General features: G+C 42.6%; 1 protein-coding gene across 1 annotated transcript in view; it reads left to right on the plus strand.

Moving 5' to 3' along the window:
* Metap2 (methionyl aminopeptidase 2) overlaps positions 1 to 19,634 on the plus strand; it is a 28,954-nt gene that overhangs the window by 623 nt on the left and 8,697 nt on the right. The window contains exons 2-6 of the mRNA XM_003475883.5: positions 1,525 to 1,629; positions 8,809 to 8,874; positions 11,995 to 12,097; positions 18,547 to 18,708; positions 19,324 to 19,505. Of these exons, the coding sequence (XP_003475931.2) occupies positions 1,525 to 1,629; positions 8,809 to 8,874; positions 11,995 to 12,097; positions 18,547 to 18,708; positions 19,324 to 19,505 (618 nt within the window). The remainder of the gene's footprint in view (positions 1 to 1,524; positions 1,630 to 8,808; positions 8,875 to 11,994; positions 12,098 to 18,546; positions 18,709 to 19,323; positions 19,506 to 19,634) is intronic.

A 19,634-nucleotide genomic window follows, 5' to 3' on the forward strand; every position in this document is an offset into this window, starting at 1 on the left:
CCCCTCCCCTTGGTTTTCATTGGGGGGTTTTGTGTAGGGCTGCACCGTGCGGGTGGATGTCTGCCCTCGCGTTCCTGTCACTGAGAATTGGCGATGTCGGTTTTCACCTGCCTTGTCCCACAGCATCGCCCAGCCTTACAGCCTTCAGCCTGAGTTAGGAGGCCGCTTGCAGGCCGCGCAGGCAGGGGATTTTTTGTGGCTCCCAATGAAACATCCAAAGCAGTGACGTCTAAGTCCTTTAGTAAGACAAGGAAAGGCGCTAAAAGTTTACAGTTGGATCATGTTATGAGCTAGGGATTTATTTTTGAGAAGTCATTTTTGTTGTTGTTGAACAAACTATTTCATTTTAGGAAAAATTTTTAAAAAAATCTGTGTCTAATAAAATCAGTCAGGAAAGAATAATGGAGCAGGTAGAAGTGATTAACATGGAGAGAGGTTGGAGAAGACTAATGTACTTCTTACTGAAATTTTGATTAGATGGGAGTGGAAGAGGGAGAGTTGTAGTTTTGCTGGGGCTGTCCTAGGCCACACAGTGGTGGCTGTTGTGGCTTTTGCATGAAATCCAAGATCTGTGCTTGGTCCCCTGAGGTATGCAGCAGGCTGATCCTTCTACGTTTTGATTGGTTGTGTCTTTGTGTGAATCCAGAATGGCGCTGCTTTATGTGCTTGCCAGGATCTCGCTTTCTTAACTTCACATTCTACACTTTGCACATTGCTTCAGCTAAGCTGGGTTGTAGTCACTTCCAGAGTAAAAGGGCCTTGGTCCTTGGTAATTTCAGGATTTTCTGTTTTTCTTCTGAGGGTTGAACCTTGGGCCTCCCATTTGCTGAGCATGTGCTCTACCACATCTCCAGCCCTTTTTAACTGTATCTCTTTTGCCAAGGTCTTGCAAAATTGCCCAGGCTGCTTGAGCTTGCCATTCTCCTGTCTCAGTCTCTTGTGTAGTTGGGACAAGCCAGCAGCTGGGATTTCATGTGCATACCACTGTGCCCAGCTAAGAATTCCAATTTTAATAATGGGCTGTCTTTCCTTAGCCTGATTTATCCAACGCGTCCTAAGACTTCTTTCTTCAAGAAACTTCGAGCCTTACACATGAATCCTGTGCATTAGGCCTCAGTAATGGTAGCTAATCTTAAGTATCTGGTAGTTAAAATATTTAAGTTATCTAACTATTGAATACTTTTAAGGGTAGGAATCAATTCACATTTAATTGTTTACTGCCTAGCATACATAATGGATAACATGTTGAATGAATTAACAAATGGACACTATTACTTGTATATGAAAGATTGCTGGCTTGCACCACTGGTACATGTTCCGTGCATGTTCCATCCGACAGTGGTTCAGGCCACCCAGCAGTGAGACAGATGTGGTGAACATTCACAGTAATGGTCCTATTTTGGTTTCCCGAGCCCTTTTGTGATAAGAATTTGTAAATTCTTCAGGGCAGAATTGGATTGTTGGGACATATTCTAGTGGGAAGGTGTCCTTTTTACATTTGCTTCTGTTTTATGTGATCTGCAGGGCAGCAAGAACCTGATAAAGATTCAGGAACCTCTGTGGATGAGGTAGCAAAACAGTTGGAAAGAGAAGCATTGGAGGAAAAAGAGAGAGATGACGATGATGAAGGTGAGTGACTAGCTTGGTGCCTGCGATTAGCAAAGACAGAAAATGTGACAGCCTTTTAACAAAATCTGTGTGTTTGCCCATGTAACCTAGTCTGACATTTTACTTGTCCAGTTACTAACAGTTAATAGCACAGATAAAAAGGAAAAGGTTCTCATTAGCAACTTTTAAAAAAATGATGGCAACCTTTCACGTTTATTAAAGATAGGAGAGGACCAGAAGGATAAGAGAAAACAGGTTCCATAGTGTGAGTTTGGGCAGAGTAAAAAGGAAGGGAAAATTAAAAATCCAGGTGTGGTGGCTGTAATCCCAGCATTTGGGAGAAAAGAGGAAGTTTGAGGCCAGCCTGGCTACATAGCAAGCTCTGGGCCAGCCTGAAGGACGTATAGCAAAACAAACAAAATACACCCCATGATCTCAGAGGGCGATTGTGAAGAGGCACGTTAGCCACAGCTTCTTAGAAGTTGGATGTGTTGAATAGTTGCCAGACAGCATAGATCTCCACTTTGCAAAATACATTTGGTGCAAGGCCAAGTCGTGGGTGAGTATTGACAAGATAAAATTGAGGGACTGTTTAACTACTGAACAGCCAGTAAGTAGTAGGTACTTTGATACATGCATTCATTGTAAGCTCGCCACACCAAGTGGAGGTGATAATCTCACTTCACAGACGTAGCAGTGGTTATGTGAGTTACTTTATGTGATACAGCTAAATACACGTGAAATAGAGCCAGAATTAGAAGCTGTTTTCAGATTCTAAGTTTCTTTTGTTTTCTTTCTTTCTTTCATTCTTTTGTTCTTTCTTTCTGCAGACAGGATCTGGCTATGTAGCTCAGGCTAGCTTTGAACTGTGTATCCTATGCCAACCTGATACTCTTAGTGATCCTCCTGCCTCAGCCTCCTGTGTGCTGGGATTACAGGCAATAAAAACTGATACAGAATTTCAAAGTAATGGGAGATTAACAATGATTAATACATTGTATATTGTTATCTTCAAATTAGTTGTTCAGATGACAAGATATAGGCATAATCAAACAGTATAAGCCCAAACTTTTCTTTTCAACGAACTAATAAAAATGAGTAGTGCAGTTACCTAAATTATCTTGTAGTGTGTATTTTTTTCTTTTCCCTTCCTTCTTTTCTCTTTTCCCCCATCCCAGTTGTTCTTTTGTTTTGAGTAGTTTCTTCCCATCTCACAATATCTACATATATTTTGGATATTATTTGCTCTTCCAGTTTCTTACACAAGGGAGACAATTTGATGTTTACATGTGTGAGTCTGATTTTACTTATGAGTATGGTCTCCAGTTGTATCCATCTTTTTATGGCTGAGTACTACTCCATTGTATAAAAACACCATGTCTTTTTTTAATCCGTTGTATGGTTGAGGAGCATTTGGGTTGTTTCCAGAATCTAGCTATTGCGAATTGTGCTGCTATAAGCATAGGTGCACATATGTGGTATGATGTTTTTAATTCTTCTGAGAAAATAGCCAGAAGGGGAATAGCTGGTTCAAATGGGACCACTAATCCTAGTTTTTGAGGAATCTCCACACTGATGTCCAAAATGGTTGTATCAGTCTATACTGCACCAGCAGTGGGTGAGGGTTCCTTTCCCCCACAGCCCCACCAGCATTTGTTAATGGTTGATTTCTTTCTTTCTTTCTTTTTTTTTTTTTGGTAACGGGGATCGAACTCATGACCTTGCACTTGCCAGGCAGGTGCTTATGCCGCTGAGCTAAATCCCCAGCAACTGGTTGATTTCTTGATGGTAACCATTCTTTTTGGGGTGAGACAGAATCTCAGTGTTGCTTTCTTTGTTCTTAAAGGACCACACTGGAGCACTTCTAAACTCTTAGGCTATGAATTCCCAGCTCCTTGTGGATTGAGTGCCATAACATTTGCTGTACTTCTCTCTGCCCCTTCTTGTCTCTCTCTTTCTCATTGCTCTCCCTCCCCGGGGCCTTTGCACTGAGCTACATGCTGCACCCCATCTTTAGTTTGGAGGATGGGATCACACCATGTAGTTGAGGCTGGCTTTGAACTCATTAGTCAGAGTGGCCTCAAATTCGTGGTGATCCTCCTGTCTCAGCCTCCTGAATGCTGGGATCACAGGTGTGTACCACCATGCCCAGCTCTGCAGACTGTCCTCGCACAGGAGGTAATGGGGCCTGCCATGTTGTGAGTTTGTAGTTAGCTGTCTGCTGCCAGGACCGGTGGCCCCATTCTCACTCCATCAGCCAGGGCTTGTGCTTTTCAGCCAGCAGCAGGGCTGTGCTTTCATTTCTGTGCCGGGTTCATGCGCAGGGTTGTTTTCCCTTTGGAAAGATGTGTTCTCTGTCTTCAAGACGCTTGCAGTCTGCTCTGGTGGGAAAGGTGCCAAGATGGAAAGGAATCACTAGCTTTGGTCTTGAGCAGACCTCTTTGCCCTTGCACCTTCCCTCCGTGCTTTACATTGGGCTTCTATTTTGAGGTCTGAACGAGCTGGGGCTGGTAATCTCAGGGTGAACAGGTGGAGAGTGTTGCTGGGCAGATCTTGAAGTGACCTGGTTCCACTTCACCTTTGCAAAGTTGCCTGTCTCTCTTGAGATTGAAAGGGACAAATTCCAATAGTGTACCTCTCAGAACTAGTGAAAGCAGTCCTGAAATTGATCTGAAACCAGGAGAGACCTAGAATAGCAGAAAGAATCTTGGGCAGCAACGGCAAGGTGGGAGGCTTCACCATCCCCAACTTGAAATCACCAAAAAAAAATCCCTGCCGCAAGGGCCGGATGGCAGCTTAGTGGTAGAGTGCACATTGGAAGATGCAGAACCCAGTGCAGACACACTTGGCCATCTGAACTCTGATGAGGGCTCAGAGTGTTACAAAACGGAAGTGAGACTTGGGAGCGGGAAGAAGGGTCTGTGAGGCTGTGGTGGGGCCTGCAGTGTGGGGAGCAGAAGGGAGAGGTGATGGGAGCCCTGGGGCCAGGGCTGGGTGACACAGTGAAGCAGGGAGAGGGCTCGCAGCACGGAAGCAACTGGGCTTAATCCTCAGCGTGCTCAGCTTGATGTTGCTGGGTGTCAGCCTGAAAAGCCGAGTCGGTGGGCCCCTGGCAGTGCGCCAGGGGTAATTCACTGAGCGCGCTTATTACATACCCCGGCTGCACACCTAGCTGTCCACCTGAGGTCCGCAGTGTTCAGGGCCACAAGGGTATTGGCCATTTCTGCTGACGCATCCTTCTCCCAAAGTTCTCTCGGGTCCCTTTGCATCCCCTTGTCCTGTTTCACGCTGCACTCTGGTAACTGCTAGTTTTCTGTTTGTGGTCCTGGCGCCTGTAAGATAGCATAGAAATGTAATTGTTCAGTGTACAGCTTTTTCTCTTTGACTTATTTCACTCAGCATAAACAGTTTTGTTAGTCATTCAGTTGTGTGATTCTTTTTTAGGTGTCTGGAGTGCAGTCCTTTTTATTGCACAGCAGCATCCAAATTCGTTTACTCATTTACTTATCACGGATGTTTGAGCTGTTTGTGGTTTCTTTGTTTCCAGGGTCTGTATGTGGTGAGTGCAGCTGCTCTGAACGTTGGCATCCAGGTCTGGTGTCAACACGGCCGTGCATTTCTCCTGGGTGGACACCTAGGAGCTCGATTGCTGGCACATTGAGTGCTCCCCCCCCCCCCCCCCCGACTGTTGGATGGTTTTCCAGAGTGGCTGTGTCACTTTGCATTCCCGTCAGCAGTGGCTGAGTGACCAGGTTGTTAGTATCTCTGAAAGCACCTGATGTTGTCGGTTTTTAAATCACATCCTTTTTAATAAGAGTGTGGGGGTGTCTCTGTGGTTTTAATTTGCACTTTTGGTGTCGCTGTGCATCCCTATTTTTGTTTGCCTTTCTCATATCTTTTGAAGTGTTTGTTCAGATCTTTTGTCTGTTTATGGGCTGTCATCTGCCTGAACTTGGTCCTTTGTGTATTCTAGATGCAAGCTCTGGAATATGTGCTTAACACATACCCATGGTGAGGGATACCTTTTCACTTTGTCGATGAAATCATTTGCAGCATAGTTTTAATTGATGAAGTCCAGTTTATGTGTGTTTTATTGTTGATGCTTTTTTGTGTCCTATACATACTAAGTTCAACTGTTGTTTCTAAGATCTTGAAAATTTTTCTTTTCTGTTCTCTCAAAGAAGTATTATGTGCATCCTTTTGCAATTATCCTTCTGTGTAGTGCACAGTACCAGATATTTTTTATATGGATGTTCCATTGTCAGCTCCACAGATTTCAGTTGACTTGGACCTAGTATTAAATAATATGAACTATCTCTACCCATTAGGAATATATTGAGATGCCATGAAAGTTAAAATTACAGCATGACAAAACGACTGGAGCCATGGCATATCGAGTTTACTGTTCAGATCCTGGCATGGAGTTTAAAAAATTGGGCCATTTTTTTGTACTGACTCAGACATGAAATATGGAATAAGATAATTAGCTTCAGAAAGATGATAGTGAAAAGGTTCTTTTTACCCATCTAAAAGATGAAGAAACCATTGTGAGTCAAGGCTGAATAAACTCACCAAGGTCACACACAGCAGGCAAGCTTTGAGTGTGTGTTTGAAACTGGTTCTATGCCTGGGTGCAGTTGTTTTAGGTTACACCTGCTGTGTAGCAGTATTGGAGGTCATGCACTTTTTTTTCTCTTGTTTCCTTAATACCTGGCATTTACAACTCTTAATACCTGGCATTTACAACTTGAGCATTTAGTGAAACAAAGTTACTGTTCAAATGTAGCGTGAACTATGTGAATTAAGATTGTGTGACACGAGGGACATTAAAAATTGTGTTTTTCCAGAAATTTAGTCCTTTGAACCTGAAAACGAATAATTATCTCTCTTTTTTTTGTTGTTTTTTTCTTTTTTCTTTTTTTTTTTGGTGGTGGTGGTGGTACTGGGGTTTGAACTCAGGATCTTTGCACTAACCTACATCTCTAGCCCTTTTTATTTTTGAGACCGGGTCTCTTCCTAAATTGCTAAGTTGCTTAGGCTGGGCTTAGACTTGGAATCCTTCTGCCTCAGCCTCCCAAAGTCCTGGAATTAATTACTTAAAAGTATGTGCTGCCATGCCTGGTCATGCATGGCTTACTTAAATAAAGAACAAGAAATAAACTAAAAGATTGTTCATTTTTTGAATAAACTGAAACATGTTCTTGTCACTATGCTTAATTTAAGAAAAGGTATCTAAACCAGTAGTGGCTCATGCTCTTGAGAGGCTGAGATTAAAGGGTCTCAAGTTTGAGGCCAGCATGGGCTGCGTAGTGAGTGCCAGGCCATTGTGGACCAAAGCAAGACCCTGTCTCAAAAAAGTTTAAAAGCGCTGAGGATATAGCTCAGTGCTTTCAGGTTTGATCCTTAGTATTCAAAGAAAGGAGGGAGTGGGTAAGACAGGGTGTCCCCCTTAGGGCACTTATGGGGAGTAGGTGTCAGTGTTGACTAATGATTGCAGTTTTGTGTGATATTTAAAAGACAGTTGTAGACAGAGTGAGATCTTTTCTTTCATGGCTCTTTGTGAAATGGAGTGAAAACGTTGCACTTCAAGAGAAAAATGTGAGTCTGTTGACACTGTTAGGTGTGGATTTCCCCGTCTGCAGTCGAGGAGTGACTGCTCCTGGGTGGACCATTTCAGCCAGTACTTGATGAGCATACTGCTAGACAACCCCGGGATGTCGGGAACAGCTCCCTGGTCATCTGTTTCATAGTAGTGTAATAAGTGAGTAGATTTAGGTATTTCAAAAATGTGATCTTGGCTGAGTGTGGTGCTGCACACCTGTCACCTTGGCACCCAGGAGGCTGAGGCAGGAGAATCGCTGCAAGGCCAAGCCTGTACTACATAGTGAGGCTCTGTCTCAAAGAAAGAACCAAAAGAAACCCTAACAAAATCAAACCAAAAGTGATCTCAGAAATTGATGAGGAGCATTTTTAGAAATTTAGGTGCCCAAGTCTATTTTTTTTTTTTTTGTCTTTTTCGTTTTTATCGGTACCAAGGATCAAACTCACGACTGCCTGCTTGCAAAGCAGACGCTTATGCTGCTGAGCTAAATCCCCAGCCCCCACAAGTCTATTTTTGATAACTTTATTTGAGGTTTTAGCTTGTCCTTAACAGTGTCCTAGACTTCTCGGAGCTTGTTACAAAGGCTTAGAGTTGGGACTTTTGTCGGCAGCTGTTTTCCCACATAGTTCTTAACACCAGCTTTCTGGGCTTAGGGCTTTGAGTCTTTGAATTGTGAGCCCAGGAAGAACGTGTGACCCCTCTGGGTTTTGTGTGCAGTTTAATCCAGGAGAGCTCTCTCTGATGACTGTCTGAGAAAAGGCTCTCAAATACAATGTCCTGGATATCCTCTGCAGGTTACGAATCAAGTGATGTATACTTTTGATCGAATGTTGCTTTTACTTGTGGAGATAGTTTGGGCAAGCACTTTAAACATGCCATTCCCTTGCAAGGGTGCTTGGAGCCTTAGGTGAGGTAGTGAAATATGTTGAATTGCAAAGCAGATGTGAACTCTTGTGAGTATTGTACATGAAGCCACAGGACCCTTATTAGTGATAAACTAGTGCTAAATTCCTTGCTTTTTAAAAGGAAAGTTAATGCAGTTTTCTTACAAAATCTCATTCAGGCTGGGTCTGGTGCCGCATACCTGTAATCACAGGACTCAGGCTGAGGCGGGAGGATCACTGTGAGTTTGAGGCCAGACTTGGCTACATAAGTGAGTTCCACGCCATCCTGTGTTACAAAGTGAGACACTATCTCAAAAAAAATTAAAAGAATTAATAAAGAATTTCTAAAAATCGCATTCAACAGTTTTTATTAGCATAATTCAAAGTAAAATGTGCTGATGCTTTAGATCACAAGTCAGGCTGATACTTAAAGAGAGCAGCGTACACCTTTTTGTCTTTTTTTTTTTTTTTTGGTACTGGGGCTCGAACTCACGACCTCGCGCTTGTCAGGCAGGTGCTTATGCCACTGAGCTAAGTCCCCAGCCACACTAGTTTTGCTGTGCACTAGTAAAATGCAGTTAAGCTTGGGAGAGTCCTGTGTGAGCCTTGTCCAGGGTCGACTAGAAAGCCTATGTCTGCGTCTGCGCACGATTGTCTGCTTGCTTCATCCCTCGCTGAGGTCTCAATGACTGCACTTGAAATTTTGTTTTGCAGATGCAGATGGTGATGGGGACGGAGCAACTGGGAAGAAGAAGAAAAAGAAGAAGAAGAAGAGAGGACGTTAGTGTCTCCCATTAATCTTATTTACCAGAGTTTAATAGTCATTATTAATAGAGATGCTCAGAAATTCCTTCTGGTCTTGACATAGGTTGGGGAGACGAGTTCAACTTAGCAGAGGTGCAGGGAGCAAAACTGGTGCTTCTACGGCAGATGCTTTAATGGTCTTGTTGATACTTTCTTTAATTGCTAAGATTGTTGAATTTAATCACACATTAGGGATGAGTTCCTAAAAATAAATTTATTTTATTTTTGAGGGGCAGGTCACATTACGTAGTTAAGCCTGGCTCTGAACTCTGTGATCCTCCTGCCTCAGCAGTACGGTCAGCCTTGCAAATAAGGTGACTGTTTAAGATTGGCTATAGGAAATCTTAGAGCCAAACTTGTGATTTTTGTGCCGGCCTCATTCAGATTCTGTTTTTTATTTATTTTTTTGCTACCACTGGGAATCAACTGAGGATATCATGCTTGCCAGGCAGGCGCTGCACCACCAAGCTATATCCCCAGCCTTCTATTTTTCTAATGTTCTTTTCCTTGCCTTGATTTTTGCTTTTGGTTTACTTTGCATGTCTCTATTTGTGTGTTTATGATATACTAAGAACCTACTTTAAATCACTTCTGGGTTAGACCAAATAATTTAACCATGGACAGTTTACTGTCCTCATTTTCATCTAACTTAGTAGAGCTTATTTATAAATGTATAACAACAGGAGATGAGGATATAGTTCAGTGTCAGACAGCTTGGTCTCTAGCACCACAAAACACTACTGCTGGGTATGGTGGCACGTGCTAGTAATCCCAGCACTCAGGAGGCTGAGGCAGGATTGCTGCAAGTTTGAGGCCAGTCTGGGCTACAAAGTGAGTTCAAAGCCAGCCTGCATTACATAACGAGATACTGTCTCAAAAAGACAAAAACAAACCAACAAAAACCCCTGGACCTACTACATTATAATTTTCAAAGGTCTTCCCAGATTTCATCCAGCTTCATTCATTTTGTAGGCACCTGAAGGTTGGCACCAGTTAGCTGTTGTCCAAGTCACAGCTACTACGTGGTAAAGGCTGGGCTTTACTTGTGACACTTCTGATTGCATAGTCTAGATTTTCTTCTCCAGTGGTCTTTTGAGTCCTTTATCATCTTAGTTTGTGGAAAAAATATTGAAGGTATCTCTCAGATGTGTGGATGAGTTAAAACTTTGACAGAAATCAGTGTTTTTTTCAAAAAGCCAGCATGACTGAGATAGCAAGCTAATGTGAACAAGCAGACATTTTTCAGAGCCAGATGTAAAATTCATGCAGAGTGATAGTGCCCTAAGAATTTGGATCCTTACTGTACTGTGAGCCGAGAAGTGAGCCTTGTTTCAGGAGCAGCTGGAGAGTCAGCAGTTTGTAGTCCTACACTGACTAGACCTGACTTGACCTATTAGTGTGAATCAGTCTGGCGCCATTTCACATGAACGCTGGCAGACCGTGAAAGCGGTGGGACCCACCTCCTTTCAAGGCTTTCTCCGTGTGGAGAGGGATGAATGAGTGGCAGTGCGCAGTCCGTGTTCGGTTAAACCTGAGTGTGAAGTTCGCTTAGCTAGGTGGAGGCCATAGGGAGACGGATCTGCACAGGAAGAGCCTGCTGGCGGTGACAGGGCCCTGCATGAGCGGCTCGTAGGTGGAGAGTGGCGATGGCTCCCTTCAGCAGGAGCGTGCTGCCGTCTGCCAGGGCTCTGAGGGGTCTGCATTGGAAGCGGAGTTAAGTAACTAAAAGTTTCTGACTTTGTTACTCTGTGTGCGCTTAGGAGTGACCTAAGCTGGTGTTTCCCACTTTTCCTGGCTCATAGAGAACCTGGAAGCATCGTGTAAAAGCACCATTGTGCCCGTGGAGACGCTGTGTTTGGACTGAAGGAGGAAAACGGCTCCATAGATAAATGATTTATTTGCCTCAATAAATGGTCATATTTTGTTTATGTGCCTCTTTTTCTCCTTTCAGAACAAAGAGCACAAAATACATTAAAATGTAAGACAACAATCTGTAACATATGGCCAGTTATAATCCGCAGGAAGCCACGTGCTTGGTAAACATGCAGCTGTAGCCATGGAAAGTCGCAGATTGCCGCAGAAATGAGCTCTCGTGCGGCTTCCTGGCATTCCTTGGATACAGCATTCATTACCAGCAGGCAGGTTTTTGGTGAGAACTGTATGTGTAGTTCTTAGTGTTTTGAGAAATGTTTTTCTCTAGAGTGTCTTGGGGATACACTGGTGTTTTTATAGGTTGTGTACCCTTCCCAAATGCTCCAAACCAGCAATGTTTTGGAGTTTGGATTTTCTTAAGATTTTGGAATGTTTGCGTATACGTAACGAGATATCTTGGGGGTGAAACATTTTTTTCCCCCTAACCCTGAGACAGGCTCTGCTATATGGTTCAGGTGAGTTCAGTGTGTCACCCAGGCTGGCTGTGAACTCACACCAGTCCCCCTGCCTCAGCACCCACAGGGCTGGGATTACAGTACCATGCCCAGCTCCTGTTTTTCACATATATCAGCCTAGTAATTGTATACCCTATTGTTAGTGTACCTTGGTTTTGACTGCCAGTCTAGAATTTCCTACTTGTGTGAGCTCTCAGAAAGTTTTAGGTGTGGATTTTTGCATAATGAATGTTCAACCTGTATATGATTGGGGAAATAATGTCTAAGATGTTTGCTGAGTACTGCAACTTCTCTGGCACCTGGAAGTTATCATCGGGATAGCTAAAGTCTTAGCTGTTGTGTGTGCTGTCAGCTTACTAATCCTAGCTTCTCATGTGTTTCGTTGTTAATACTGTAACGGGTCCATGTTGTGTTTTGTTGCTGTCGGGCTATGATCCCTTAGCTCTTTGGCTTTCACTTGGGAAAGCCGGCCTCTCTGGTGTAGTAGGAGAAGATGGCAGTGTGGGGTTCTGAGAAGCGGGAGGTTTCTCTCCGCAAGCCGCGCTCACTCCCTGGAGCGGCCAGCACTGTGAAGTATCTGCGTTTTGAACTGTAAAATGGCAGCAGAGGGTTATGGTCGCAGTGTGTGTAACGCCTTTCAAACCGAAAGAGCTGTAACAGTGCCTTTATCTGTAACTACTGAAGTTAATGCTTCATTTGTATCTCACAGCAAAAGTTCAGACAGACCCTCCCTCAGTGCCGATATGTGACCTGTACCCTAACGGCGTGTTCCCCAAGGGACAGGAGTGCGAGTACCCACCCACGCAAGACGGGTAAGGCCGGAAGTTGCTCGATGAGACCTCAGACAGGTTGGATTTCCCCAGAACTTGACTTTTAAAACCTTGGGAACTCGTCCTGAAGTTAATGCAATAGAAACCCTCTTACCCAAAGTGATTGGGATGAGTAGCAGATTGGTTAATCAAAGATACGTATTAAAGTGGGGATTACAAAAAAGTGACAATCTTTGTAGGTAAAAGTTAATTAACCTTGTTTTTTTGCTTCTCAATATTTTACCATTGGATTTGCATCGGGTTGTAATTTTCCTGCGTAAACTATTCCCATAATGCATTATCTGTGATTTTTATTTTGGGGTGGTTCTCATCATGTGAGGATTTATACCTGCCTTCTATCTTCACATTTTTTCCCTGAAAACATTTCTAGTGCTTATCTAGACATAGGGTGACAGAAGTGACTTTGGATATTTGTCTCTGTTGAGGCTTGAATTCCTTTTCAGGTAAGGGTGTTAAGATACATAATTACGGTAACAGGCGAGGTGGCTTCTGCAGGTTGGGCAGCTAGCTCACCTGGTTTTTTTTTTGTTTTGTTTTGAGGCAGGGTCTGGAGTAGTTCAGACTGACCTTGAACTCACCTTGTAGTCCAAGCTGGTCTTAAACTCACAGCAGCTGGCCTGCCTCGGCTTTCCTGGTGCTGGGATTACAGGCATGTGGCCCAGACCACCCGGCCCACCTGACTATTGGGAATGCTTTTGAGGATGCATTTCAGTAGCCGGCAGGGGCTCACAGGGTCAGAGCCGGAGGCAGGGCCCAGACTACTTGTGTCTGTGTCTTGGTTTTCAGGCTTAGCTTTGTGGTGGGCTTTCATTTCCTCATCTGATAGATGGGCGTATTCACATGAATGATAATAAATGCAGGTACTTAGCTGAGTAGCAGATGCTTGGTGAGCAGGAAGCCAACAGCTGTACTGTCATTGGAATGGTCACCCAGCAGCCTCGGACACTGGGGTAGCCTGGGGCTGGTCCCAGGTTTCACAGAATAGTGGGGAACCTGCCAGGTGCATTGGGTGGCTAAGTTTCTACTGTAGCATTGTTCCTTTGGTCTGCGCAGTCAACGTGTTTTTTCTTTTCTTTTTTTTTTTTGTAGTCTCTGTAACAATGAACAATGTGTTTTTTCTAAAGCAGAAAAGGACGTATACTGAATTCTTACCATTCCTGAATATGGATATTCTTAGGGGATGAGTCTATAAAGTACTTGAATTTTACAGCATAGGTGTTTTTTCTTTAAATTCATCAATTACTATCCCTACCTTAAAGCATCTACTTTTAAAATATCACAGATACATATAACTTTACATTAATTACATAACATGCTTATACTACATATGATACGACATTTATTTTAAAATGTAATATTTCATTTATTATTTTTGCTTGTTCTCTCTTCTTTCCCTCCCTTTACATCCACATTAACCACCCAGCGGGTAGCCTTCCGTATTTTGTATGCTCATATCTGTGTTTGCTTTGGGAATGTTTTGGTAATTTTTTTTTTTTTTTTTTGGAGATGGTCTCTCTATGCAGTTCAGGCTGGCCTTGAGCTTACTTTGTAGTCCAGGCTGGTCTTGAACTTGAAATGATCCTCCTGCCTCAGCTTCCCGAGTGCTGGGTGGTAATTGTTTTTTAAAAGTGGAATCATAGGCATTCTTTTCTCTGCCTTGCTTTTGCCATTTGATATTAACTTTTGAAAGTCCCTCCCGCTCTTACTAGAGTAGCTTGTTAGTGTTTTAAATGGCTTTATGATCTTGCATGGTGTAAGTGCCATTATCTTAAGTTATGGACATTCACATTGTTGCCAATACTTTTTGCCAATGTGGGCCATTCTGTAGTAGACTTGTAGGTAGGAAGCTATGTACTGTGTGTATATTGATACATGGGTAGGTTTTTAATTTTCTAGGTATGAAATTAAAGGGTGTATTAATACTTTACTGCTCTTAGCTGGGCATGGTGGTGCATACCTATAATCCTAACACTTGGAGGCTGAGGCAGGAGTATTGTTGTGAGTTCAAAACCAGCCTGGGCTACACAGTGAGCTCAAAACCAGTTTGAACTACATAGTGGGACCCTGTCTCAAACCAAAAAAAGAAACTTTATAACTCTTAAAACTGTAGGTGATTTTGAGAATGTTACGATTATTGACTTTTTATGGTATTTTTTTGCTCTTCTAGGAGCTTTAAAATTTTAAAGGCATTTTATGTCCATATTTTATGCTTCTGGGTTCATAGCACTGTTTTGTTTTGTTTTTATTTTTTGTGCCTTATTATGTCTTTAGGAGGTTATGATCTAGAGAGTTTTGTGTAATGTGGAGAGTTTAGCTTTTCACAAAAGGATAGCCTGTGTATTCTGAAATAACTCATCCTTTTGACTTGAAGGCTACCTTTATTCTATTCTGCACGCTTATGTACCGAGAAATCAATTTCAGAATTATTTCTGTTCTAGGACCTGTTTATCTGTTCTTATGCTAATATAATTTGGGTTTTATATCAAAAACTTCATAATATAGTTTGATACTTGGTAAGATATTTCTGTCACATAATACCTTTGTGAGAATTCTGATCTACATTGTGTTATATTATGTATTTGTTTCTGCAAATTATTAGTTCCTCACCATCTTGTGCAGTATCCTGATGTTTTTTCACTTACCCAGGTTTATGGTTTTTTTGTGGCAGGGTTTTGTTGTGTGGTTCAGGCTGGCCCTAAATTCACAGTCCTGTCTCAGTCTCCCAAGTACAACTGGGATTATAGGCATGCACCACCATCCTCAGTTCTGAAGCTGATTTTTAGTAGCTATAATACTGTACTTTTCTATACCTAGGATAATTTTCATGGCTAGTTTTGAAGATACATAGTTTCTAACTTTTTTACCATTATAGGAAATCCTGCAGTGACCACTATAGTCTGTTAAAAATCATTGGGATCCCTGCCCCTCAATATTGAAGATTGAAGCCAGGGTCTTGAGTCATGCTAAACACGTGCTTTGCCACTGAGCTACATCCTCAGCTCTGGGATTTTCTCATGATCTGCTTTCCTAGAAGTAGAATGAAGAGTCATTTTGAAATTCTGCGTACTCATGTATTTTTGGTTTTTTGAGCAGGGTCTCAGTATGTCGTTCAGGCTGGCCTTGAACTCACAGCAAGCCTCCTGCCTCAGCTTCCAAGTGCTGGGATTACAGGTGTGTGCCTGACAGTTCCCTAAAAGAGTTTTCTTTTACCAACTGGGAATTAACTATAGTGGCTTCTTGGAGCCAGATTTAAAGTGTTCTATTTTTGCCCTTTATCAGTTTTCTAAGAAAGGAATATGTGTTATAGTCATGTTTTGTTTTTGGGTTAAGGGAATACATTTTAAAATGGGTGTTGTGAATACACCATATAATGCAGATATAATTATCTTTTAAGTTACCTGTACAGCCGGGTCATAAATATTGCAGCTGTTTAAAATTAGTTAACATTTAGATGCCTTTGTATCTTTTGATTGTACCATATTTCATTGCCCTATACAGCCACTGGTAAAAATGATGGAACAGCCGGGCATGCTGGTACATGCCTATAATCCTGGCTCTCTTGGAGGCTGAGGCAGGAAGACTGCAGGTGTAAGTCCAGCCTGGACAAGTAGGTAATTTAGCAAGACCCTGTTACAAAACTAAAAACTATTATCTAAGGTTATAGCTCAGATAGAAGGCCCTGAGATCAATCCCCAAAACCCTTTGCCCCTCTAATCAAAGTGGTAGGATTCATATGTGTATCTGTAATTACGCCCTGTAAAGGGTAGCTTTTAAGCAGTTTCACAGACATGATAGTATATTTGAATGCATTTTTACACTGCCCGTGTCCTTTGGATGACTTGCCCTTTGGAATAGGCCATGTATGGTGCTTAGGTTTTTTGATCACCTTATAATAATTTCTGCCAGGTGTGGTGGCACAGGCCTGTCATCCAGCACTCGGGAGGCTGAGGCAGGTGAATTAAGGCCAGGTGAGGCAGGTGGATTAAGGTGGATTGGGCTACATAGTGATTTCTAAACGTCAAAAGGTGAAATTTAGGAAGAGATAGATTGTGTAACATTTTTTCTACATATGGGCCTTGAAGGCCTAACAGTTTCTGTAGTATTGCCGATGACTTTCAGTTTGAACTCAAGACTGAGCTAGAGTTTCTTTAATCAGGTTTATGCTGGATTGTTCTTCCCCACTGCCGCAGATCATCCTGTAATCTTCTGAAGCATCCCCTGCTTCTGAGAGTCAGCCGTGCAGTCTTCAGTACAGCCACGCAGCATTAAGTGTTCCGTGAGATCTCTTGGGTTCAGCATCAGGGATTTTTTAGTACCATCTTCTGATTCTAAAATGCAGTAGAAATACATTTGCAATTTAATTACAATTGTGTTTTTACTTTTTAAGATTTTTGTTGTTTATTTGTTTGAGACAGGATTTGACTGTGTAGCCCAGGCTGATCTTAAACTCCAAGCAATTTTCTTGTCCAGCCTTCTCAGTGCTGAGATCCAGGCATGCACACCCTTCTGGTGTTTCAACCTTTAAAGAGATGGATTTAAGGATCTGAGGGGTGGCTGAGGGCCAAGAATTAGAATTGGTAATGACCGGTGCCTGTTTCAGGCTCTAGAGTCAGGGTTTGCTTTAAGTTCTTGTAGACATAGTCTTTATCTTATTACTCTACAGTAAATATTTGCTGGTGGCTTTCTTTTCACAAAACATTTGAATTTTGAGGTGAGTGGTACTTCAAACCTTACTGCCGGCACCTGTGCTTGGCGGCACACACCTGTAATACCGGCATTCTCAGGAGGCTGAGGCAGAAGGATTTCCGTGAGTTTGAGGCCAGCTTGGTTATATAGTGAGTTCCAAAACACAAAAAACGTTGTTACTGCCAGCTGCACCTGTGGTGTATGTGGCAGCATTATGACCTATGTAAGGATGAAGAATTGTTACGTATTTTGTTTAGGAATAAAGCTCATACCTTTGTGCCTGAGAGTGACAGGGATTTGGGACTCTAGGACATTTGGGGCCTTGGTTCCCAGGAAAGACTTGGATTAGGGGAGAAAGAGCTGGGGCCACACTGTTTTCTGAGTTTTCTCTTCCTTTAAAGTTGACTTGTATACATTTCAATAGTTAGGGAGGCTAAAGCTGATGAATTTGGTGGTACAGTAGTATTTGGTTTTCTGATAGCATCAGCAGATTGAAAATACATTTCCACAGAAAAAGATGAAGAGGTATAGTGCTCTTCAGCTGCATCAGGGTGCCCTGTGCGGCCAGACCCCCTGGGCCTGTGCCAAGTGGGAAGTGCTGGCCATGAGCACCGCCTGTGCCACTCAGCGCTGGGGCCGTGGCTTAGGTGTGTGTGTAGCATAGGCCTGCAGTTTTTACCAAGGAGCAAACAGTAAAGGTGGAGGGCCTTTGAGTGTTACCTTCCCTTTCATAGAGTCAGAGCCCAGCTCTGCTGCATTAAAATGTTACACAACAAATGCCACCTGGCTTCTCCTACAGGGTCTGCTTTCTGAGCCGCTGGCTGGGGGACAAAGGCATTTAAAGCATCACTTTCTGTGCAAGGGATCTGTGTATTCATTCATCTCTGCCTAACTAAAAATGTTTGGAAGTGGTACCAGGTTTTATGATTTTCACTCTACAAGAGTTACTATTTTGAAAATTGCTGCTTGAAGGGAGTCGATGCCTTTTATTCCAAATCCTAAACATAAAAATCTGTTAAACCTGGAAGTTGTAAAATACTCCAGCCATGTCTTTAATAGAGGATGACTTCTGGTGTGTACGTGATCAGGAGACTCCTGTATTGGCACGTAGTAGTATGTGTTTTGAGGAAAGTGTGTGCAGATTTCTAGGTCAGGTTTTTGGAATGCTATTTCCAGCCCTTTGTCTCATAGGGTTCTGCATGTGTGGATCCAACCAATTGTGGATCAATGCGTTTTTAAGGGCTGGGGGTTTAGCTCAGTGGCATAAGCACCTGTCTTGCAAGTGCGTGATCGTGAGTTCAATCCCTGGTACCGCAAAAAAAAAAAAAAAAAAAATGCATTTTTAAGATTGTGTCTGAGGACTGGGATATAAGTGTCTGTTAGCTCAAGGATGACTTTTTCCCCTACCCGCTTGCTTTCTGGAATTCTTCTGTGGCTTCTCTGATTTTTCCTATTTTGTTATTTTGTGTTGGCAGGTTTTAGTCTTTCTGCCTATGAATGAAATCTGAAATCTCATCTGAGATTTTTTTTTTTCCTCCCAAAAGTCTTATTTTAACTGGGTTTGGGTTGATTGCAAAAATATGGCTTTTGATATTTCAGAAACTTTGTTGACATGCCGAAACTGAATGCATAATGTACTTTTACCTAAAATATCTTGCTTGCTGTATTTTTTATCCTCTTCAGCTTTTATGCTTGTTCTGTTGTTTTTCAAATGAGACTCATACTATGCTATGCCTATTCTAAAGGCGAACAGCTGCTTGGAGAACTACAAGTGAAGAAAAGAAAGCCTTAGATCAGGCTAGCGAGGAGATCTGGAATGATTTTCGAGAAGCTGCAGAAGCACATCGGCAAGTTAGAAAATATGTGATGAGCTGGATCAAGCCTGGGATGACAATGATAGAAATCTGGTAAAAGGAATACATTTTTGTAAAGACGTGAAATGATTTTTTAAAATTTAGAACTAATTTTCCAGTTTCTGATGGAAGTTGAAAAACAGTGTGCGTATCTTGCACGCTGTTGCAGGACCACTGAGATGGGAGGGGCGCGCAGGGCACAGTTTGCGTTCTGGCCACTCCTGCGCACAGTGAGCTGTTCGGACCCCGTCTGGGCTCCATGGTTTTGCTCTGGAACAGTTCATGTTAAGAGTGAAAGCTGTGATTGTGATGCAGTCAGAAACCAGTAAAATTGTTCCCTAGATTGTTTCCTTGAGAAAATCCTGTAGAAGACGACTTGTCCCATTGAGTCGGTATTCAGAATACACACCATGAACAAATGAAATCAACGCTTAAATTTGTCCAAGTTGAGACTTAACATCCTGGCAAACTTAGTTGAAAGTGGATTGTGTTTTCTAGACATTTTTAAGAGGATTTATTTCCTGACATTTTATACATGAGTTTTCATAGCATCAGGAAATTGTTACTGGTGTGCAGAAAGTGCTGTTGCTTGGATTTTAAGGATGGTAGTAAACTGTAGACTTGATAGCTACATGGTGCATACGAAAGCAACACATTCTCTGGTTTCAGTGAGAAGTTGGAAGACTGTTCTCGCAAGCTCATAAAAGAGAACGGCTTGAACGCGGGCCTGGCCTTTCCGACTGGGTGTTCTCTCAATAACTGCGCTGCGCACTACACACCCAACGCGGGCGACACCACAGTGCTGCAGTACGACGACATTTGTAAGATCGACTTCGGAACTCATATAAGCGGTGAGTCTGTGGAAATGATCCCTCCCGTCTACTCCCACCCAGACAAAGTAAAAGTGGGATCTCCAGTTTTGTGTGTGTTGGATGAAGCTGTAAGTACTGAGCTCGAAGGCTGTTCTTGCCTGCATACTT

The sequence above is a fragment of the Cavia porcellus genome, unplaced genomic scaffold (assembly GCF_034190915.1).
Source record: "Cavia porcellus strain 051 isolate PalLab524CR breed Dunkin Hartley unplaced genomic scaffold, mCavPor4.1 scaffold_8, whole genome shotgun sequence".
Lineage (NCBI taxonomy): Eukaryota > Metazoa > Chordata > Mammalia > Rodentia > Caviidae > Cavia > Cavia porcellus.